Source organism: Saimiri boliviensis, chromosome 10 (genome assembly GCF_048565385.1).
Source record: "Saimiri boliviensis isolate mSaiBol1 chromosome 10, mSaiBol1.pri, whole genome shotgun sequence".
NCBI lineage: Eukaryota > Metazoa > Chordata > Mammalia > Primates > Cebidae > Saimiri > Saimiri boliviensis.
The window spans coordinates 409,314-427,891 of NC_133458.1; the positions used below are offsets into that span (position 1 = coordinate 409,314).

The 18,578-nt window shown below is 54.1% G+C and overlaps 1 protein-coding gene across 1 annotated transcript in view; it reads left to right on the plus strand.

Annotated features, from left to right (window-relative positions):
• Positions 1 to 14,615, plus strand: part of VIPR2 (vasoactive intestinal peptide receptor 2) — a 101,315-nt gene extending 86,700 nt beyond the window's left edge. Inside the window, exons 7-13 of the mRNA XM_003941846.4 lie at positions 5,292 to 5,442; positions 6,202 to 6,262; positions 7,762 to 7,831; positions 8,097 to 8,188; positions 10,237 to 10,366; positions 10,437 to 10,478; positions 11,110 to 14,615. Coding sequence (XP_003941895.1) covers positions 5,292 to 5,442; positions 6,202 to 6,262; positions 7,762 to 7,831; positions 8,097 to 8,188; positions 10,237 to 10,366; positions 10,437 to 10,478; positions 11,110 to 11,283 — 720 coding nt within the window. The 3' untranslated portion in view covers positions 11,284 to 14,615. The remainder of the gene's footprint in view (positions 1 to 5,291; positions 5,443 to 6,201; positions 6,263 to 7,761; positions 7,832 to 8,096; positions 8,189 to 10,236; positions 10,367 to 10,436; positions 10,479 to 11,109) is intronic.
• Positions 14,616 to 18,578: the final 3,963 nt, after the last annotated feature.

The window sequence follows — 18,578 nt, forward strand, 5'->3', positions numbered from 1 at the left end:
TAGTAAAGCCCTTTATAACTGCACAGACATCAGCTGTTTCGTAGGCTGTTGTCTTCATGCAGAAAATGTGGTTCTGGGGATAACGCGGTGCATGATGCATGTGAATCAGATTTGCTGTGATAACAAAATGAAAAACAAGATTTTTCACCTGGCAAACCCTGTGCCCCGGTGGAGCTGGGGCCCTGGAGTTCCTGTGCTGGGACAAGGGCCTCCCTCCATGTGTAACCGTGGTAAAAGCCCGTAAGAAGTATTAAGACGGTCAGATTCTCTCTCACCGAGAGGGTTTCAAGCTTCACTCTGCAGATCTCCCTGCCCTTAGCTCTTCATGAAGAAAGCAGTCACCCTTGACAGATGCTTGACAGACACTCAGAGGACCACTGGGACCCACGACAGACCCTCGATGGACCCGTGACATCGAAAGCAGTGACCCGTGACAGACCCTTGGGACCTGTGACATGGAAAGCAGTGACCCGCAACCGACCCTTGACAGACCCTCAGGACCCCCGACAGACCATCAGGACCCATGACGAGCCCTCAGTGGACCCTGATGGATCCTGGAGGACCTGCAACATAGAAACTGGTGGCCCTTGACAGACTCTCAGGACCTGCAACGGACCCTCAGCAGACCCAGCAACATGGAAAGCAATGGCCCTCAACAGACCCTCCGGACCCGTGATGGACCCTCAGCAGACCCTCAGTGTAGAAAGCAGTGACCCATGACAGACCCTCAGGACATCTGACAGACCCACAGGTCCCGCAACAGACCCTCAGTGGACCCCAACAGACCCTGGAGGACCCCAACAGACCCCAGAGGGCCTGCGACGTAGAAAGTGGGACTGGGAGCTCTGCTCTGGAGCTCTCTGCTCTCTACTCTCCCTGCCGCTTCAACCCGAGAGGAGCGCCTGGAATCTCCAAGCCAGGGCAGGTTTGAGCCAGTGTGGCTGCCCCGGTGGGAGGGGCTGGACCCCTGTCTGTGGCGTGGAGCCTTCTCTGAAGGCCAGGCTGTTTCTGTGGACACCGTGGCTGAACACTCATTCGCCTTTGAAAGAGCAGTTGCCCCATTTCACCGATGAGGCAACGGAGCCGAGGGAAACCCAGCAACCGGCCCAGAGCCTCGGGCTCCAAAGCCCAGGAGCACGTGGGGCCCCACGACATCCAGCAGCGTGGGTCCCGGCTCCTGGAGTTGAGCTCTGTGAGGACAGAGGGAGGTGCTTCGCCGCTTGTGCCAGGTGCCCCGCGATTCCTGTACCAGCAAGGGGGAAATGGAGGCAAAGGGAAGGTGTGCGAGCAGACACAGGAGGGAGGGGAGGCGCCTGAGGCCAGTTGGAAGGTGAGCTGGGTCTTCCCTCTCGCTGTCCCCTAAGAACCCTCAGACTTTGAGTGAACAAGTCAGCCAGCAATATAGTCAGACCTCGGCATAAGGAAAGGGAAAAGTATCTTTCCTTCCAGTTGCATTTTTTGGATTTTTTTTGTTCCCCGCTGGCTTCACTAAACCACGATTATTCTCCCAAGCAGAACACCTGGGGCAGCCCCCCCAAAATAGGTTCAGGGTCTTTTTCTCAGGACATTAGGATCAGCCAAAAACATGAAAAGTTTTCCTCCTGACCCCTTCCACGTGGTCTAGACAGAGACACAGTTTCCTCTAGGGTCCTGGGCTGCCCGGGGCTTGGAGCAGACCTGCTGTTTAGTCTCACAGTGGCCACGGCAGGTTCTATGGGACTCCTAGAAGGTTCTATGGGTTCTATGGGACTGCCTGACATGCATGTGTGCACCTGCGTGTACTCACACTCACACAGAGGCTCCCCACAAGGCCACAGGGCTGAGGAGGGACCAGCTGCTGACCGGGCACCGGGCCTTGGTGCGCCTCCTGGCCAGGTGTTCTCACATCAACGCCAGGGTGGCAGCTGGCCCTGGAGGACCCCTTGTGGCCTGCCGGGCCCCTCCTGCTGCGCTCCAGAGCCTGTGTGATGTGGTTTGAAGGTCACGCTGTGGAAGATGAAGTCCCTAGAGGCCTTGCCACTCCCCAGACCGCCAGTGCTCACAGAATGTGCTTGTTTGGTGAATGGGCACATGGGAAAAATGCAGAGATGTTTTTCTTCCCATTTTAGAAAGAAAATGGAAACTTCACACTCTTTCTGCATCATCTTTGCCATGTCAGCAGGACGTCCCAGAGCCCCTCAGGCTGGTGCCTACTGTCAGGCAGGACACTGCCCCTCGTGTGGCCTGACGTCCCCCATGTAGCCCTTCCCCAGCACGGGGCCTGCTCTGCACTTGATTTTTCTCTTTTGCCACTGCAGACATCATTGCACATGTGTCTTTATGGACTCGTGTTCTTATTTCTGCCAGGTGGGGCTCACCGGTGAGGCTGTCGGCACAGGGTGTCTTGGTCCGGGCATGCTGCTGTCATAGATGGCAGACATTTACTTCTCGGTTCTGGAGGCCCAGCGTGGAGGCATGACCAGATTCGGGTCTGACTCCTCTCTGTGTCCTCACGTGGTAGAAGGGGTGACGGAGATTTGGGTCACACTCACATGGTGGAAGGGGCAAGGGATATTGCTGGGGTCCCTTTACAAGGGCACTAATGGCATCACAAAGCTCCACCCCCACGACAAGGCCCCACCCACTAACGCATCCCACAGCAGGTGAGGCTTCAACACATTATTTTTTTGTTTTGTTTCTTTTGTTTTTGAGACAGACCCTCACTCTGTTGCCCAGGCTGGAGTGCGGTGGCACGATCTCAGCTCACTGCAACCTCCGCCTCCCAGGTTCAAGTGATTCTCATGTTTCAGCCTCCCAAGTACCTGGGATCACAGGCAGGTGCCACCACACCCAGCTAATTTTTTTTTTTTTTTAAAGAAGGGGCTTCACCATGATGGCCAGGCTGATCTTGAACTCCTGGCCTCAGGTGAGCCACCCACCTCAGCCTCCCAAAGTGCTAGGATTATAGGCGTGAGCCACCGCGCCCGGCCTGGCTAATTTTTTTTGTATTTTTAGTAGAGATGGGGTTTCACTATGTTGGCCAAGCTGGTCTCGAACTCCTGACCTCAAGTGACCCATCCGCCTTGGCCTCCCAAGGTTTGGGGATTACAGGCATGAGCCACCGCGCCTGGCTGCATGTGTATTTTTACATTGTAGTAAATACATTTTGCTAGATTGCTTTCCAAAAGGCTGAGACAGCTGACAGCTGCACTTAGGATCACAGCAGAGCCCGGAGACCTGACTGGTTTTGCCGTTTTGCCTGTCTAGCAGGCATTGGCACTGCCTCTGTGGCTCTCACACTCACTCTGGGGCAGGGCACTTGCTGAGAACTGGCATCTTTCCACAAGCTGGTCCGGCACTCTAAATACCACATTCATCTGTAATATCAGTGTTGTAAAAATTAACCATTTGTCACTTCCATTGTCAATATGTTTCCAAATTCATCATTTGTCAATTGTATTTTTATGGTATTTTTGCCATCTAAACGTTTTTAAAGTTTATGTAACCAAAAATTGCCTTCTATCCTTTTAGCATTTCTTGTTTTCCTTTCGGATTTCCCATCTTGATTAAGAGGTTTCTATTCTAAGATTGTTCATTTGTATCTTGGTTCATCTGCAATTTACTCCTCCTTGTGTTTAAGATCAAGTCTTTTACCTAATGAAAAGACAAGTTGCATTCAGATGAGTCACCACATCCCAGAATCCCACCGCCCAGAGATTTTAAAACTTGATTTCATTTTATTCAAATGAGCGGCAATGAGTTACAAGTTGACCTGCTGTGGCTCTCTTGTGTTCATGGCTGTGTCATCACGTGTGTCTTTCATGTAAGAGGCTCTGTCCTGATGCCCAGGGCAGAACTTGCTGGGACCTGAGTGTCCATTCAGCAGGTATTGACACTTGAGATCTGCGTGCAGGCACTCGGCTTGCCCTGGTGGCACAGACGATCAATAAGGGTAACTCTCACCTGTGCACTGCTTCAGACAATGAAGCACCTACCCTGTCATGCTTAGGAAAAGGAAAAGGCAGAGGAAGGCAAGGAAGATCCAGAGCACCGGGGCGGTCAGGGGCAGCCTGCAGGGCTCAGCGGCTCTCAGGACCCTGGAGGCCAAATTGAAAGCCCACCACATGAGTGTATAAGTATATCCACCCATATATGTGTATAAGTATATCCACCCATATATGTGTATAAGTATATCCACCCTTATATAAGTATATCCACCCATATGTATGTATAAGTATATCCACCCCTACGTATGTATAAGTATAATCCACCCATATATATCCACCCACATATATGTATGAGTATATCCATCCATATATAAGTATAATCCACCCATATATAAGTATATCCACCCATATATATAAAAGTATATTCACCCATATGTATGTATAGGGATAGCCATCTGATGTATGTGTATATATATCCATCTGTATGTGTGTATATTCACCCATATATATAAGTATATTCACCCACAAATATGTATAGGTATATCTATCTGACATATATATATATATAGCACATCTACCTGTACATATGTGCTTCCTACATATGACTCTATCTATGGATATATATGAACATAAATGGAAATGAAAATACTATCCTTTTTCAGCACACTTTATATAAGCTCAGTGATTAAACATAGCAGTTTCATGTTTGCTCATAAGGCTGAAATGCCTGGTACATTTAGTTAGATGCAGGTCTGAGAGATTAAAATAGATTTATTTTATTTGTTCTTTCCCAGTGAAAATCCTTTTTAAAACCTCCTCGGAAAATATTTTATTTGGCAGATTTCTCTTGTTTTCCCCCTTTTTAAGGTTTAATTGGGTTACCTAACATTAAAACCAGTTTTTTACAATTGAGGAACTTACAGGGTTGTCAAAAATTTAAAAGAAAATTTGGGGGCCTGATGTGGGTCCATTGTTTTCTCTTCCCAAGCGCTGCTCACATGAGCTGCTAGTGAGGGAAGCTGGGAGGTGCTGCACCCTCCACCTGCACTCGAGCTCGAGGGCGAGGGGCTGCACCCTAAGACCCTCCAGCAGTGAGTGAGCTCCTCTCAGGGAGGGCTGTTCACAATTGCCTACGCCGAGTTTATCTTTCAGTGATCGCGCCCTGGAGTCGCGTACGTACAGGGCCTGGTGCTAACAGAAGGCGTTCCAGGCCAGCGCCCTGGCCACTGTGTTAATCCCTTCCCTATAGCACCCGGTGTCTCCTCCTTCCTTGGACGGATACCAAGAGCCCTGTATCCTGGAGTGGCTTGCTGTGAACTGGTGTCACCTAACTGGGTCCTGCTCTCCTCTGTTTGTGGTTTCCAGGTGGGCTGCAAGCTGAGCCTGGTCTTCCTGCAGTACTGCATCATGGCCAACTTCTTCTGGCTGCTGGTGGAGGGGCTCTACCTCCACACCCTCCTGGTGGCGATGCTCCCCCCAGGAAGGTGCTTCCTGGCCTACCTCCTGATTGGATGGGGTAAGCGTGCCCCTTCCCACCCACAAACCCCGCAAGTTCCTAATTCCCATCCCATCTGACCAAACAATGCGAACTTTTTCAGCTCAGAAAAATGCTTTGCTGCCCCCATAGAATGTATGTCAGGGTCATGTTATGAAGAGTTTTTCTAGGACGACTGGAGGCTCCTATGAACAACATGTTAATATTTCTGGTAACCAGGAACCTAGTCTAAAATGCTCCCATTCATGGCCCCTTTGACCCCAATTCAAATGGGCTGCTAACAAGTCACAAAACAATTTCCTCCTCCCATCTCTACCCGGTTCAGCTTTCACTGAGGGTGGGGATCAGAGAGGAGAGAAGTTAACCACACGAGGTAGTGGAAGTCTTGCCTTGCCCAGGGTTGGAAAGGGGTACAATCTGGGACATCCTCGTGGAGGGGATGAGGCAGATGCAGCCAACAGTTACTTGGGTGGCCACAAAATCAGTGAATGTATCTCCTCCGTGACACATTTACCTCCGTGGCCTCCAGTAATAACACTTCTGTACAGAATGGCAAGTCTCAAAGTGTCGGATTCTCAGCTCTCAAGCATGTGTGTAATTATCTTCACTGCTTACGAAGGCATGAGCATAAACTTGTAAATATTTACAAAGACTTTAACAAGAGATTGCACTCCGTATTCCCGGGAGAAAGCATGTCCTTGAGGGTTCTGCTGGTGAGGGCACCCATCTGTGTGCATGCGTGGCTCCGCTCTGCCTGTGTAACCAGGCGTCTCTCTGCAGGCCTCCCCACCGTCTGCATCGGGGCGTGGACTGTGGCCAGGCTCTACTTAGAAGACACCGGGTGAGTCCATGCCCAGACCATGGCTTCAAAAACGGGCAGGGCAGCATCTGGCAACATGAAGTCTTTTGGAAGCCAGAAGGTTACCTGGTTGGAAGGACAGGGAGCGTCTGCGGGAAGCATCTGGGAGATTCTTGGGGAGGAATGCTGGGAGGTTGGAGTGTTTGAAGGGAGCCCATGTGGGAGACAGAAAGTGAGCCAGGTTTTACAGCACAGTTGAGATTGGGATCAGCCAGGCAGAGACTGGGGCAGCCCCTTTGGTGGGCACAGCAACGTCCACAGAAGAAAACCAAGTGCCCTGCAGGTTGTTTAAAGTATGGAAGGTCAAGTGATGGTGCTGAGGGCACCCTGCACGCTATTTGAAGTGCGGAAGGTCAGGTGACGGTGCTGAGGGCACCCGGCACTCCCTGCAAGTTGTTTGAAGGTCAGGTGATGGTGCTTAGAGCACCCGGCACTTCCTGCACGCTGTTTGAAGTGTGCAAGGTCAGGTATCGGTGCTAAGAGCACCAGGCACTTCCTAAGGGCTGGTCTTGGCTCATGCAGCCCAGAGCGCTTCTGCCCTGTACTCACCCTGAGTGAGACCATGGCCCAGATACCGGCACACGTGACTCCAGCACAAATCTCCTGCCTCATAAAGGGCCTCAGTGTGTATCAGTTATCCACTGCTAGTAACAAATCACTCCAACATTTGGTGGTTTGAAACACCCACCTAGTCTAGTTACTGTGTGATTCTGTACCTGAGGACCTGGGAGGACTCAGCAGGGGCACTTCTAGCCTTGGGGACTGCCCCCCAACCCGGTCCCCTTCGGCCGGCTGCAGGCTTGGGCCCCTTGTTCCTCTTCAGGCCGGTCTGAGATTGCACCAGCTGGAAGACTTCTGCCCTCAGCCTCCGAGGGAGCTCAGAGCCCAGGCCTGTGATGGAGACTCTGCTCTGTGGGAGGGCTGCAGACTCTCAGGACAGGGTGTGGACCCTGTGGGGGAATCACTGAGGCATTTTACCAGCCAGGGTCACAGCTACCCCATGTGCTACGAGATGGAGAGCCGGCAGCTCGCCCACTTCGGTCATTCTAAGGACATTTTGAACCGTTTGCCACACACATGCACACCACTCACGAGGTGGAGGGAAGCTAACTTTCAGGAGGAAGGTTCTTTGCTCATGACATTGGCTGGATGGAGCCAACACACGCACTCATGCTCAGAGAGGACGGCTTCAGCGCCGTCCTGCCTGGTCCCGGCTTCTGGGACCGAGCCTGTGTCCTTCCTCCCTATAAGTAGACTATCATTTTGAGGTACATAAAATGAAACACAATCACTCACTGGGACAGACTCCTGTACGATCTGTCAGTGTAGAGAAATGACGCTTCCGTGGTGCGGGGGGCAGGCACACTGGGAGGGGCACCCGGTCCCCCAGGCGGGTGCAGGTGTGAAGCAGCCCTCATTTTCCTGCGCCCCTCTTATGAGAGCGGTCGGCGGTAACCTGATTTCCCATCCCTCTCACACAGTTGCTGGGATACGAACGACCACAGCGTGCCCTGGTGGGTCATACGCATACCGATTTTAATCTCCATCATTGTAAGTAGCCCCTGTTGAAACGTGGATTGTCTGTGCAGTCACACAGCTGGGCAGACAGCAGGCCCCCTATCCTTTATTAAATAGACATGACCCGTTCCATTCAGCCATCCCAGAAAAGGACCTCTCGAGGCTGCGGACCCCCAGAGGCAATTCCCAGGAAGGAGGGAGGGACTGCGGGAGGAGGGGAGGTTGGAAATCAGGTGGACTTCAGGGAAATTAGGTCTCTGTGAGTCCGTTTCACAAACTTTTTATCTCTTTTGTGCAGGTCAATTTTGTCCTTTTCATCAGTATCATAAGAATTTTGCTGCAGAAGTTAACGTCACCAGATGTCAGCGGCAATGACCAGTCACAGTACAAGTGAGTGTGTGTCCCCGGCCTGGCCGCCCTGGTGGGGATGCTGTGCGGAAACCCCCCAGCGCTGCCAGGAAGCCCTTGGAAACCCCAGCCCCAGGAAGCCCTGCGTAGTCACCATGGTGACTAAGCCTCCGCCTCCACCATGCCTCACCTCGAGGCTGGGCCCCAGGGCTCTGCTCCTGCCCAAAGCTCAGAGAGGCCCTGGGCAGCATTTCCCTGGTGACTGTGAAAGCTGCCACCCTTTCTTTTATTTCAAGGCCAGTAGAAAGTCCTCTTTAGTGAGCTGGCTTGTTTAAGCTTCCGCCCATTCGCATGTTATACAATCCGTCTCTCCTTGGCCACACAGTATTTTGATTTTACATTTAATTCTGTCTTCCTGCTCGGACCACATAGTCCATGTCCATGTGTCTACTGCCAGCCCTAATACCAGGCCTTGTAGTCAATAATTCAGAATGTGTTTCCTCCCTGTGTGATTACATGAGATGGCATCGTGATTGCCCTTCAGTAGATGAAGACAGGGCAGACGTTTCACCCCCAGTCATCCAGCTAATTCATGATGATCTGGGAAATCTCTAAAGTAATGCAAAGACTCCATAAATTTATATCAACATTTATAAAGAAAAGGTAAAATCCAAAAATTCAAGTATAAACGAAACACTGGCTTGGTGTGAAAGTGGCTGGCCCAGCCAGAAGGCACCTCGGGCTCAGACTGACTGGGGCTGGAAGGGCGGCTGTGCTCAGAGCTCCTCTGTGGCAGGACCCCTGCTACCCAGGTCAGGAGGGCGCCTGGTCTGCGTTTCCCTTTACTCCCGCCTTAGAAAATAGGATGGATTTGGGGAGGGACAGTTAGGCAGGAGCATGGCCAAGAGCCCCAAGGCTGGGTGCAGATACTACTGGTGCCTGAGGGAAGTAACTTTGCCACTCTGTGCCTCAGTTTCCTCATCTGTAAAATGGAAATCATAATGTCACTGACAGAGTCCATGTTTGCTGGATATTTGCTGCCTGGCACCAGAATATCGTGAAAGAGTTTAGTCAACCAGAGAATCTAATTCTGCCATGTGGCATCTAAATCCAGGGAGTGTGTATCTCTGCCTGCCCACCTGAGGGATGGGATTCCACATCAGACCCTGCGTGGCAGTGTGACCTCGTCGTCCCTGCTCTGGGGAGGCTGATGGTGCCTGCCATGGCAGAGAAGCAGGAACAAGATCGTTGCTGGCCTTCAGGCAGAGCTTTGATTTCCTGTGAATCTTGTGTAGTTTCTTCTTTAGTTCCTTCGTATTGATTCTCTGGGAGTGTTTGTTAAACACGCTTGGAGATGGGTGCTTTTATTTTGGAAACAGAATTAAGTAGGAACAATAAAATCTGTTCTCGGTCCAGGACAACAGAAAAGGCCGAGACACCCATGCAGCCACCAGAGGTCTTTCTGTGTAACTCTCTGGTCACAGAAGTAGCAAAACCTCCCTGGACAGGGCCAGGAGCTCAGCCACAGGGAGGCCTCTTTTCCAGCAAACTGCAGAAGAGTTAATAGTGGGAATTAGGCTGGTTCTCTACTGCTGACTGAAAAGCCTGGCTCCCATGGAGCCCAGCTGTTATGAGCCGCGGACCCAGGAGCAGGCATCAGCCTAATCATTTAAACGTTCACGTGGCCACGATGGAAGCTGGCCTTCTCGTCCCATGTGGCACCCTCACAGGCCTCGGGATGGGCTGGGCACCCAGGCAAGGCCCCTGCAGGCCATGGGTCACTCACAAGGAATCTTGCCCCTGGTAGCCATGAACCCTGGGGCACAGCATGTGTCGTTGTGGGGGAATTTGGGAGAAATGAACACTTTCTGGAATGTGTGTTCCCGGGTCCTGAGTGCTGGATCTGCACAGGGCCTCAGACATAAGCATAAAGGAGCGGTGGCTTTTCCTGCTAGCCGGTGACGCCAGCGGTGGCGAGGGGGTGTGGGACCCCCCTCCACGCCCAGCTGCCCGGTCCTAAGCAAGACCCTGCCAGGCATGAGGAGGGTCCGTAGTCCAGCGGCTGAGCTGGCTCCTCTCCTTCTGTGCAGGAGGCTGGCCAAGTCCACGCTCCTGCTCATCCCACTGTTTGGCGTCCACTACATGGTGTTTGCCGTGTTTCCCATCAGCATCTCCTCCAAATACCAGATTCTGTTTGAACTGTGCCTTGGGTCGTTCCAGGTAGGTGTGAGGAGGCGGCGGCCCCCCCACAACAAAGGGGGTCCTGCCTGACCACCCCTTCTCGTTGCAGGGCCTGGTGGTGGCTGTCCTCTACTGTTTCCTGAACAGTGAGGTAAGTCCGCGGCCACCTTGGAACCAGGCACAGGTACTCGGTTGGTTCCTGAAATGCTGCCCAACCCCGGCTGTGGCCCCCACGTGCGCCTGTCTTCTGTGGACCAGTCCCACTGCCCAGGCCCCCACACTCTCTGTGTCCCCATCAGAGCCCACAGCGACACAGGCAAGCCCACTTTCTGGGCCCAGCTTCCAAACCCCCTCGCCCCGTCCTTCCGTCCACCCCGAGCACCATCGACTGCTGTCCTCTCAGAGCCTCCCGGGAAAGCTCCCGGCCGGGTTTAGACAGAATCTGTTTTTTCCCCGGTCAGCATCTTGCCTGTGAGTCCCAGAAAGCCGGGGCCTGGACTGGGGTTGGGGCTGCACAGCATTTCGTGAGTCTCTGTTGACAGAGCTGGGAGCTGAGCAGCGTCCCCCTGGCCCTCACCTGGCCATTCAGCTCCCACTCCCTCCAGCGTCTCTTCCCCAAACCATTTCTGTTTCTGTCCATCTGACGAGGACACGATGTAGCCCCACCATCCACACAGGGTGAGGCAGGAGGGGAAGCCGGAGGTTCGTGGGCCGTGCTCCTCAGAGCACACACACCCCCCTGCCCGGGCTCACAGGTGCTCCTGGTGCCCTCACCTCCCCAGGTGCAGTGCGAGCTGAAGCGAAAATGGCGCAGCCAGTGCCCGACCCCGTCCTCCAGCCGGGATTACAGGGTCTGTGGCTCTTCCATCTCCCGCAACGGCTCGGAGGGCGCCTTGCGGTTCCACCGAGGCTCCCACACCCAGTCCTTCCTGCAGACGGAGACCTCTGTCATCTAGCCCGAGCCCCTCCTGTCGGGCGCAGCGGGAGCCCAAGGTCCCGGGGCTGAGGCAAGGCTGACGCGGGCTTCCCCCTTCCAGAAGCCCGGGCACCCTGTCGGGCAGGTCAGCCCAGTCCTCATGCAGTCAAGCTGGTTGTCCGCCAAACCCCACACGTGGAACTGGGGTCCTGTTGTCATTGACTCGATTTAGACTCCAGCATTTAGGTAACTTTGTTCAGCATGCGTTTCAGCCATGTAGTTGGATCCATTTCGAAGAGAACAGGGAAGCCAAGGAGGAAGTGTGGAAATGCAGTTGCATGGCTCAGCACGGGCCTGGGCGACCACAGGTGACGTCCATGCCATCTCAGGGCGGCCTCCCAGGTCCCACAGGGCAGCCCCCTCGTCTGCAGGATAGAGGGAAGCCGGTCAGGGCCCCCCTGACATTAAGACCAGGATAAATCAATGCGAGGGCAACCTGCCTCCCTCCTGGGGTTCCCACCTGGCCTGCCAGAGCCCTTCCCCACCCAACTCTTCCCACAGGGCCCAGCACAGCCTCCCCCACAGGGCTGTTCCGCCTCCCTATGGAAAGTGGGCTGAGAAGACCACCAGATCCAGAGAGCAGGTCATGAAGGAGAGGCGCCCTCCACGTAGGTGTTGAGAGGCCCCTCAGCAGCCCGGGCTCTGCCTTGGGAGGTCACTTTCCACCCTGTGAGGGCCATAGAGCCCAGCACTCAGCCTCAGGCCAGCCACAGCCAGGCCTGCAGCCCCTGGTGATGGGGTCAGGTGGGGCACGAGAAATAGCTGAGTGGTAACCGAAAACCTATTATCTTTTTAACAAAAATAATCTTAGAATCATTTCTGTCCGAATGGAGAATTATTTTAACAACATATACAACTATTTCAAGGCCTCCTCCCCAGAGCTGTTCCTCCAGGCGAAGGGTGACGTGCAGACTTGGAGAGGGTGTCTGGAGACGTTGCTGAGCTGGCTGCAGAAGGGCAGGGACATCTGGGCGCAGTCTCCATGCCTGTGACGTGCCCTGGTCCCCGCAGTGCCTGGCAGACCTCAGCAGGCCACCCACTCCTAGTCCAGGGGCCTCAACAGCGGGGCTGGGCTGTTTTGAGTGCATCTGACTCTGCTTTTCCCCTTAAAAATGAATGTCTTTTTCCCATGCGTTGGTGCCATCACAGACCCCAGCTGGAGTGAGGTGCCAAAGGTCAGGACAGCTGTGCTGGGAGGCGGCCACAGGGAAGTTCACGCATCCTGACGGCATCACCCCAGTAAAATGAGGCCGGACACAGGGGCTGTTAGGATGGCAAACCAGCAGTGTCCAGAGACCCCTCAATCCCCGATGGTCAGCGCTCCATCCTGCATGCCCTGGGCCTCACCAGCCATGCCCCATCCTATATGCCCTGGGCCACACCAGCCACGCCCCATCCTGCACTCCCCAGGCCATGCTGGCCATACCACTCTATTGCAATGGACTCATCCTTGAACTTCTGAGGAGAATGAGCCCAAGGTTAGTTCGGAGACGCAGGTGAGGCGGTCAGAAGATCTAGAGAACAACTAACCCACCAATTCTGGGGGCTGCAGAGGCTCCATCAGGGACTGGTGTTGAGGAGCAAATGACCCAGGGCAGGTGGCCAGGAAAGGATGGTGGAGTTTGTGGAGTGCAGTGAGAGGCTGCAGACCCCTAGTTCAGTCCCACCCATCAGCTCCACCCCGCCCCGCTGCTGCTTCTCCCTGTAGGGTTTGGGAGACCCACCCCCAGCCTTCCCTGGCTTTAAAAGGACAAAGAGGGCATCCCCCACCCACTCAGGGTTTTGAGGAAACAAAGATTTGTGGTAACTGAAGGTATTGGGTCAGTGACCAGGTGTGGACACTGAGCTGTGACCCAGAGGGGACGCGGAGGAAGTGGGCATGGCGATCGTGGTCAGGCGGTCACCGGGCACTGGTTGTGTGGCTGACCATCAGGTGGTTGGATGTGGGTGGTCATCATTCTTCAGGTAGGTGCAGGGGACAGTGTTCAGCAGAGCTGAGGACCGGTTCCTCCTGCCTGGTAGAGGGACAGGCTGCCCGCTGTTCCTGGCAGATACCTGGTGAGCAGGGGATGCAAGACCTAGCAGTCAGCAGGTGTCTTTAACTGTAATCTTCTGTAGAATGTCAGACTCCTCCACGTGGCAGGAATGAGCTGTGTAAATACTTCAATAAAATCTGACTTCACATCTGCACGCTGAGTAAGAATTTGCTCTGACCAGACCTGATGCCCTGGGACACAGAGGACATGTTGGCCATGTTCATTGTGGCTGCTGCATTCAGCTGAAAACAGAGCCTGGATCAGGAGGGAGAGGGTGGGCAGGGTCCCGCCAGCCACAGTGCACCAGGGAGGATGCTGGAAACAGCCACCCATCCCTCAAGACAGTCACGAGCCCCTGTCAGAGCATCGCCGTTGGGGAACCTCCATCTGGCAGCTGACAGGTGAGCAGCACCCTGGGTAGGAGGCTCCTGCACACTCAGCCTTGTCCCACCATGCCCGACATAGCCTCTGTCAGCTCTACAGAGCCAAAAACCTGTTAATAGAGCAGGACTGAATGCAGGAGTGTGTGTGCATGCGTTCAAACAGTCCACATGCGTGTGGGGATGTGTGGGGGGTTGGGTGTGCACGCCTGTGTGTGGGTGTCTGCATGTGTGTGGGGGTGTGCACTTATGTGTGTAGGTGTCTGCAGGTGTGTGTGAGCATCTGCATGTGTGTGGGGGTGTGCACATATGTGTGTAGGTGTCTGCATGTGTATGTGAGCGTCTGCATGTGTGTGGGGGTGTGCACACTTGTGTATGGGTGTCTGCATGTGTTTGGGGGGTGTCTACACGTATGGGGTGGAGTTTACACATGTGTATGGGTGTCTGCATGTGTTGGGGGTGTACACATGTGTGTGCCTGTATGCACACACATATGTGAATCTCTGTGTGCCGAGCCTTAGTCACATTTATGCTACAGGCAAATAAAATCTATTTCTAATGAACTCCATGCTCCACCAAATGGCTACATTGTCAGGAGGAATACAGCACTTGGCTAAAAGTCATGTCCCCAAGGAGTCAAACCTAGAGTGTGCCAGATCAACCAGCCTTTGCTGACTTTCCTAAGAGCAGAGCAGGTGGGAAGGGGGAAGGGGCTTGGCACACAGCCCTCCAAGGAGCACACACCCGTCCAGAGAGCACACACCACTCCAGGGAGCACACACCCCTCCAGGGAGTACACACCCCTCCAGGGAGCTCACGGCCCTCCAGGGAGCACACACCCCTCCAGGGAGCACATATCCCTCCAGGGAGCTCACAGCTCTCCAGGGAGCACACACCCCTCCAGGGAGCACATGGCCCTCCAGGGAGCACATGGCCATCCAGGGAGTCAGTTTTGTCTGACTCTGAGGGGCTTAGTACCCATTTGCCTGAGGTGGAAAAATATTCCAGCCACTGGAGGAGACTCAGCCCTGATGGGAGGGCAGAGGTGCAGGCCAGGAGCCACACTGAAGAAGCCCCTCCTCCATCCACAAGAATAGATTCATTCTTTCTCATCACAAATGGCAGCTTTTTAATTGGCTATTTTTTTTTCAGGCTTTCAGATGACAGAAATCATATAGGATAGTTATAAAACTTCAAACTCTGTGCAAAGATTACACAGAAAATGAATTCCTCCGCCTGCCTCTCCCCTCTCTGGGGAACACTCATGTCCGCCCGAAGCAGGGTCCCAGTGCCTTCCTCCATCTGACAAACCATCTCCCTCCTGCCCTTTCTTTGGTTTCTTTGTGGGAATCAGGTTAAATTGTGTAAAGGTTCTGCAGCTTTCTGGCGCTGAGACAGCTCCTGTCCGTCTTTCCCATGTGAATGTGCACATCTCCTGAGATTTAACTGCTGCATAATATTCCACAGCCTGGCCTTGGTAGAATCAAATCCCTGCTGGTGAGCGTGTGAGTCGTTCCATGTTTACCCGTGTATTCCCTCACCGTGCACTCCTGAAAGGGGAGAGGTTAAAGGGCACGCAAATTTGCCTCAGGATGATGTTTGCTCTTCGGCTCCCCTACCCTCACCAAGCACCCTGTGGGGTGGGGTACATAGGAATCACTCACTTCCATTTACGTGTCTTGAATAGTTTCTTCAGAGGTTTTTTCTTTAACTCTGATTTAAAGCTGAGCCTCTGCCTGACATACTCACATCGCAGCTGCCTACGTCTCCAAGGGCCGCCTGGCACGTCTGTCCACGTGCCAGTTCACAAAGTCACTCCCGTTCCTGGGACCCAGGTTAAGGACGGGAGCTGGCAGCTCCCAGAGCCCAGGTGTTGTCTGCAGGTGGCAGAGGCCGGCAGAGGCGTTGCTTTGCTTGTGGGCCGACATCACAAAGGATTTAGGGCACCTTTTATACTGAAAAGTGTTCTTTGGAAGATGGAGAGAAAAAGGGCTCTCAGCTCCTTTGTGTTCTCTGAAGGTTTAATGAGGAGAGAGGAGCAGGCGGCAAGGGCGGCGGGGGGCCCACTTGTTCCAACTGTGGAAACAGACCCTTCCCAGGACACCCGCAGGCCCGTGAAGCGGGTGCCCCAGGGCTGTTACCGGGATGTTTTCTAAGCTGCTATTCAGTGCCTGGAACTGAAGAAGCAATAGGGAAAATCAACTATTAAAATATAATACAGAACAATGAGACCTGGTGGGACCAAGCTCTCCCTTTGAGATTCAGGGCGCTACACAGCCTGATGCATGCAGTTCCATGTGATAAAGTCTAAGAGAGCCATGAACAGGGCACCTCAGAAGCACAAGCTGTCATGATTTAAAAGCTGCAACTATGAATTCAGATGTTAAATGTGTGACTTCCCAATCACTAAATAGTTACTGTCCCTTCGGATTTAAAAGCACGCAAACCATGAAGCCCCACCGTCCCACGGCTCACAGTTGTGCAAATTTTCAAACGGCTTAGACAGATCACACTCTCCCAAACCTGTCAGCATGTGGTGGAGACCTGAGTGTTCATTCCCAACTCTGGAGAAGCTGGAGACGCTGGCATGAGCCCCGGGCCTCCAGTCTCTGTTGGAATTATGAAGAGTACCAGGGAAGGGGATAAGAAGGAAGCCATGAGAGGACAGGACTTCCCTCGGCCGGGTGGCGAGGGCAGGTTCAGTACAACAGGAGGGAGTAGAGTGGAGCCCCAAGCAGAAGGCAAAGGGGAAAGGTCACCAGGAGCACCCAGGACCCAGGCATGGCCTCCAAGCTGTGCAGAAGACAGCGGGAAGGGGTTGGACCTGCAGTCTCTCTTGATGCATTCGTTCTTTTGATCACACCACTGCCCTGGGAATGAGGCCGGCGGCCTGTGGCTCCAGGAGCCCCTGTGGTGGTCAGCCACACCCCGTCTGCCCTGCATCCCCTCGTCCATCCATCCGTCTGGCCACATGTGAGCACTGCAGAAACAGCGAGGAACGTTCAGCAGGCATGCTGCCTCTCAGCAGGGGAGAGATGAAGAAGAGAATTAATGCAAACCTAAGTCCACGTGCAGGGCTGTGCACAGTGAGTGCTGTGTACCCAGGGGCATGCTCAGTTCCGTGGGGAGAAGCAGGAACTGCAGTGGCACCCTCAAGGTCACCCTGGAAGGGTACGTGGCACCCTGTCTGTTGGAAGAGAAATGGTTTTCTTCAGAGAAATGGGAGCTCTTAAGGCTTTACAGCTGGGAAATGACATGGTCCAAGCAGTGTTTTAGGGTTAACTTGGCGACAGCTTAGCAGTTGGGAAGAGGAGACACCTATGGGTGTGGTCTGAAGGGGGTCCCAGAGTAGAGACAGTTTGTGAAGAGCCAATAAAGGGGTCACAGGACGCTGGAGTTGCCTGGCACCTGATGGCCGTGCGCCCTGCCGAAGTGAGACCACTGCTTGCCACCGACTGCCCAAACACCCGATGGGTGCCACAGCACACTAGAAAGTGGACTTTGTCCTTCATGCTGACACTTCTCAATGGCATTGCCAGGCGTTTGGGTAGTGGGTGGGCACGCAGCCATCTCATGTCAGAGGGCACAGCAGCACTTTACGGGCAGCCACAGCGGCCTCACAGTGGTACAGCTCGGGGTGCCTGGCAGCAGCAGGGACAGCCACCTTCAGGCACTGCACAGCTCAACCTTGGGCCTGGCTGAGCTCCTGGAGCCCACTGGGCACTCCAGCCTGGGTCTAGCTGAACAGGTTTTATGTGAGCCAAACCCTACATCTCTGCCAGAATTCTATTCAGGGCACTTACAGGACATGCAGGGCCGTGAGCAGCCTCAGAAGGGAGGCGTCTGTCCAGCAGAATGGCCCTGAGTGCCGGTGATAAGGTTAAGGCCGCACGACCAGGCCCAGGTTCGGGGCAGGAGAGCAGAGCGGACGACAGGGCAGCCAGAAGGTGAGGGTCAGGGGGCGGCGGCGGCAGCCACACGGCAGCAGAGCACGGTGGCCGGGCGCGCAGAGCAGCATCACAGAGAGAGGGTGCTGGGTTGTCAGCTCGGTCCCATGAACCAAACCTGCTGCATGCTCTGTGTGGACAGAAACAGAGAGGCCAGTGCTGGCACAGCGTGTGAGAACCCGCAGCTGGTGATATCCTCCAGGTGTGACTGTGGGCACAGCCAGAGGCAGGCATGGTGAGGTGGGTCAGGAGCAGTATCTGCATGGGGTGGGATTGTGGGCAAAACCAGAGGCCTGGCATGATGAGGTGGGTCAGGGGCAGCATCTGCATGGTGCATTTCCCCAGCTGGGCTCTGTCTTTGGAGCCAATGCAGATTATTAGCGGCGGCAATGAAGATCACGCCTCCAGACCCTGTGAGGCCATCCCTGGGTCCAACTATGCTGGACATTGGCCCAGTGGCCTCCCCAGCAAAGTCACATCTGATGACAGCCTTGCAGCAGCATGGAGAGTGCCCTTCACTCAGGCCATGATGTGAATGTGCCCCGGAGGTAGGCGATGTCAGGGCCCCCAGACCACCTTGTGTCCTAAAGATGGACATCATGGGGGCCTGACCCCAACTGCCCAGGGACCACCGTGTGCTCTGGAAATGGACACCATGAGGCATTTGACTATCAGTTCATCTGCACAAAACTCTCTATAGGCCAAAGGCCACCACCCGTCCTCTACCGCCCTCCTTTGCCTCTTAATACACTGAAGGTGCAGGCCTCGACGGAGTCTGTCAATGTCCCCCCTGCCCCAGCTCTCACGCAGGCCTGTGGACCCCTTTAAGCTGGCTGGACACCAGGCCCTGGACAGTGACTGTGAGCTCCGACCCAAAGTGTGAGACCCAATGTCATCAAGAGCCGGGTCCTG